This window comes from Trachymyrmex cornetzi, unplaced genomic scaffold (assembly GCF_001594075.2).
Source record: "Trachymyrmex cornetzi isolate Tcor2-1 unplaced genomic scaffold, Tcor1.1 scaffold670, whole genome shotgun sequence".
NCBI classification, from domain to species: domain Eukaryota; kingdom Metazoa; phylum Arthropoda; class Insecta; order Hymenoptera; family Formicidae; genus Trachymyrmex; species Trachymyrmex cornetzi.
In genome coordinates, this window is record NW_017299993.1 from 159,854 (window position 1) to 165,167 (window position 5,314).

The window sequence follows — 5,314 nt, forward strand, 5'->3', positions numbered from 1 at the left end:
CATTTTGTCAGACGCTCATTTTTGCATAACTTACGAAAAACTTAATTATTGCAAAATTGCAAACAGTATTATAAAAATTGCTTTTACTATCTGATAGAAGACACTTTTTACTTTGTATTTATTCTTATAAATTATGTTTTTGAAGTCGTATTTTTACCTTTTGTTTAAGAAATATTGTCTAAAAACAAAGTGATATGTCAGTATCGGTGACCTTCCTCTCTATTAATTATATTAATATTATTATATTAATATTATATTAATATTATTATATTAATATATTAATACCTTCTTGCATTTCTAAAATAATTTTATATATTTTTTTACATTTTCATTAAGTTTACACTGATTTTAAAAGAATGTATACATTACGTTCGAGAAATAGGTGCAACCATGTTCAGCTTTAGAAACATGGCTTTAAGGTTGTTCAGTAATTGGATCAGAAGTATATTCAGGTATTTTCTTCAATTACTTCATTTTAACTAAATAATATTAGTTTTTGCGACGTTATTTTGAAAATAGAAATGTTGTAAAATTTAAAATAATTACAAAATCTTTTACCGATATTCTTATTTTAGTATTTTAAATTGGTTACACATTGAATGTCTTTTCTAAGCTGTTCAGAAATTGGTACGTTTACCTTATTTAGTCACTTTTCGTGTGTATTTCAGCCCTCTATACATTATAATGAAACTTCGTATAAACCATTTTGAATATGTATCTACTTAAAGTAAATATTGATCAGAAAGTTCGTGTCGTTTTTTTTAGCACAAAATTGTATTTACAATATCTTCGTCAAAAATAAACGAAATTTAAATTAAAAAAAAACAGTTTTGAAGCTTGTGAAATCTCTACTTTTTGAAAGATTACTATGTTTTTGGAGTTTTTGTGAGTTTGGTAATTTTTACATATAGAAAATTAAGAGCTGAAAAAAATGGAAAATTTTTTTCTAATTTTTAGGGTCTATCATTTGTCCAAAAAAAAAAAAAATTTGTGAAAATTTTCGGTTTTCCAAAGTTTAAAGTTTTTCCTACAAAATCGTTTTTTAAAAATATTTTTAAGATTTTTTTGTTTCTCAGTTATCGCGATTTAAATAAAAGGAGCCTTTTGACTTTAATTGCTCATAACTTCGTTAAACATCATCGTATCGCAATTTAAAAAACAAATTTTTAAAGCTAAAATTTTGCTGTATTGAATGGTATAATAACATATAATAACAATAACAAATATATTCTATGTATAATTTTGAGTTAAAAAAATAGCACGAATTTTCTGACCAACCCAATATTTATACGAAAAAATTGAGATTTTGTCATTATTTTTTACATTTTAACATCACAATAATAAACAATAATAACGAATAAAGTAAATAAATTATAAAAATGTATTGTTCAATAAAAACAAAATGTTGTAAGTATACCTTTTGTATGTAACTTAAAAAAGTATAAATATATAATAAGAATTGAATAAAACAATAATAAAAGGTAAAAAGAGCTAAAAGCCAACGTTAGTTCTTGATAGCTAATATTTAATACCTTTCAAATGTTTAATAAACATTTCGTTCTTAAACTAGGACCTTTTCAATGTTAATACATAAAAACAATTCCTACCTTACATAATAAATCAAATATTAAAAAAACGGTTGAATATTACAAATTAAAAATCTTCTAAGTATGTGGTGAATCTAATTTCCATGCTTCATTGTCATTTCTTCATTGATCAATATATTTCATTAGATATCAGTTGTAATCTTACGATAAATATATAAACACATTTATAAAAATGGGTACAATACATCCTTAAATGTAAAATATTATTAAATGTCAGTACTTGTGTTTTGTTATATTAATTACCTTCTTTGCCATTCTTAAAAAGATTTCTGCGTTAACTATTATAAATGAATACAGGATAATCGACAATGCACTTTCACAAAAAAATGTTTATAACAGTATCAAGACACAAAGACGTTTAGTTAATTCACATTAACCGATTTTATTAATCATCTGTTTTCTTGCATCAAATATTCACTCAATGTAATTGAATCTCTTATGATCAGTTTTATAACAATTTTTACTGTACTGATAATATTAAGTTCATTTAAACAATTTATACAGATTGCACAGATATTAGCTATTCTAAGGAAAATAGATAATTCAAAGAGTCTATAGGAAATTTGAATTTTGATTGAGGTCGATTTCGTTGTATTTGTATCTATTTGTTATTTATTTCTATCCATTCATTTTTCTATCCTATCATTCTTACTTTGACCAAAAATTAAAGTAATAAACCTTTTTTTTATGGGACTATAAATATATAAATAATTGTATCATTCCCACGTGATACAATTATTCACATATTTATGCTGTCCCAGCACAGTAAGATATCTCATCACAAATGATACCAAGTTTCTGATTTAAAAGACACACGATTTGGTAAAGTCTGTCGAGCGAGCTTAACAAGCCTTAACGAGACTGAGCAAAGGAATACGAGCTGTGCTTAACAAGGGATGATTACCGGTGGCCCAGACATCGTCGACTAAAGCAGTGTCTTTATCTGTGAACAAGGTCTGATAGAAAAATACCACCTTGACCTAATGTGTCCCCCATGGATAATTCAGCCGTACCCTAAAAGTGAGCATCTATATTGGCGTGTCTATAGTCGGCCTACTTTCTGACTTACGGACGCACATGAGTGTCGTCTCTCGTGCAATACGATATTATGCACTCTATATGTGCATGATACGGTAAAAATCGATTTTTTACAGGTTGACACACTGTAACCATAGCAGCTTAATCGAATATCAAACTGCATACTCGCATATGACGCGATTGCATCGATTCAATCAAAAAGATTTCACTATGATCTTACAATTAATAGGCGTAAGAGATCACAAATTTGTCATTCAATATACAACTGAGTAACGCAGGTTTTATCGGTCTCAGCTGAATCTTAGTACTTAAATAATATTTGTAAAACGGGATATGTATACATAAATTCATATCCATAATATTATTTAAGCACTAATTGTAAGATTCAGATCGATAAGGCCTTCGTTATTTAATTGTATATTCATATTTGCGATTTTGAAAACATTTTGTTTATTTGTCGTTCAACTCTCATAAAATACGTTCGAGCCGCGCGAATGAAATCCATCCCTAAATCTTAAAAATATTATTCTTGCTTCAGAGGAAAATATTCGATACAAGAGTATGTTAACGCATAAATATTTGGACATTCTAAATAATGTGGTTATAACATAATATGAGTTTTAGAAAAACCGTGAATGAGCAATGCGCGAATGGCGCATTCGTACTCTCATTTTTACTAATGTATATTTACTATGTTGTCGATTGACATGCATTCAAGGCGTGGATCGATACCTCATAATTCATGTTTCTCATGTATAGTTGAAATATATAAGAAAATAAAAAACCTATATAGTATCAATAAGATTGATGTCTAAATTTCTTTTGATATTTTAAAAATATAATCATTTTTGAAAAATTTATTCATAGTAGCATTTAGCTTTGTTTAACTAACAGTAAGAAATTGTAACAGAGTTGAACTAAAAGATTCTGTTAAAAAAAGCATTGCTTTCAATATTAAGAAAGTTATTATATTTATTAATATAGAAATTTCTTTAATATTTTACGAAACATTATTTTTGGACAGAGATCTTTTTCAACCGATCTTTTAATCATTCCTCCTTGAATTTCTTTCCCACTCATTTAATCTACTCGAAAAAACTTTTAATTGACCTCATAAGGTCTAAGCGAACATTTAAAAGCATAACGTGATATTTTCCTAGCTGTATACTTGATGCATCTTATGACGTGTATAGCATGCATATTACACGCTTACCAGGAACAGCGTTGTTGTATAAAGACCTACAATTCTCGTTATTAGGATGTTTACAAATCTATACGCTTGTGTAACAAGTAGAAGAATTACATTAATACTATTAAAATTCATATATTTTAATAATATGTATGAAGATAAAAATGACGATAAATAAGTGACAGTAAATAAATATGTAAATAACGATAATTTTAAAAAATTATGATTTTAAATATTGAATGCGAAAAATGTTGAAAATATGCTGAAATATTTTGTCTCAGATAGCAAATAGACATTATTTGTCGTCATTTTTTACGACAAATAATGTTTATTTGCTATTTGAGATAAAATATTTCGTTAAAACGACAACTAATGTCAGCTTGCTACCTGTACGTGATTTTTATGTAAATGCACTTGCATGTAAAAAGCTCTATTCTAATTATTAATATAGAAACTAAGTAGAATAATAAGGTAATAAAATATTTTATATAGTTGTGTCTTAATATTATCAAATATTATCAAATTTTCTTTATATATTTTTTGAAGAGTAAAAATGATTTTGGAAGTAATTTCCTTTATAAAATCAGTCTGCTCTAATTATGAAATTAAATTGAACATGTGTGTGTGTGTTTTTGTAAAAATACAAAATACATACATATATACAGTTTTCAAGGAGAAATAGTAGTTGAAATATTCGATATTAATGAAAAAGATGTAATAGAGAAGCAAAATACTCACCATTTTTTCGATATCTGATTATTCGTTTGCACTCGATAGCAAGCAGCGTGTCGGACTACGACTCGTTCACTGTCTGACTTTGCGGATAGTACGATCACTGCGCTTCGCCATTTAATAGCAGCGCTACATACGGTATCTGTCTATGAACCGGAGTTCGTAAGCGACGCGAATCAGCTTAAACTGCTACAGTATTCACGACAATTGCATATGCGGGTGCACATCTACATACAAGGTACACTATCGGTTATTGTTTTCTCGGGAATGGTTCAGGAATGCTTCTTTTTACACACAAACTCCGGCAAAGACAGAGGTCAAAGATATCTTACACATACAAGAATAATTACCTTCATTATTTATAATTAAAAATCTACCAACCTTGACTTTGACACATGTTATTAAGGTCATGACTCTAAGTAACTTCCAATAAGTTTTAGCTGTCGTTCTTTATCTGTTAAAAAGTTATTAACAAAAAAAGTATGAAAAAATTACATCTTATTTTTGCTATATATATAGGGTGTGTTCCATTTAACGCCCGCAACATTCGCGGAATCAATTTTATCTTTGTTGTTTATTAAATATTAAACAAGAATAAACGATGCTCGCGACCGTTGCGAGCGTTAAGTGAAACGCAGCCATACACTGCTAAAAAAAATTATGGCATAAAAAATTTTGAGCAAAAATTGGCCAACTTTGACTGACGATAACTTTTTGCGAAAAATTATCGTAAAATAACATTTTTTTT

At 27.7% G+C, this 5,314-nt stretch overlaps 1 protein-coding gene across 2 annotated transcripts in view; it reads right to left on the reverse strand.

Moving 5' to 3' along the window:
* The window catches only part of LOC108767424 (tubulin alpha-1 chain), a 26,902-nt gene extending 21,976 nt beyond the window's left edge, over positions 1-4,926 (reverse strand). The window contains exon 1 of one of the 2 annotated variants that reach the window (XM_018517329.1): positions 4,573-4,926. In XM_018517329.1, the coding sequence (XP_018372831.1) occupies positions 4,573-4,575 (3 nt within the window). In that variant the 5' untranslated portion in view covers positions 4,576-4,926. Of the gene's footprint in view, positions 1-1,850; positions 1,895-4,572 lie in introns of those variants that run through there. The other variant, XM_018517328.1, reaches the window with a different exon arrangement.
* Positions 4,927-5,314: the final 388 nt, after the last annotated feature.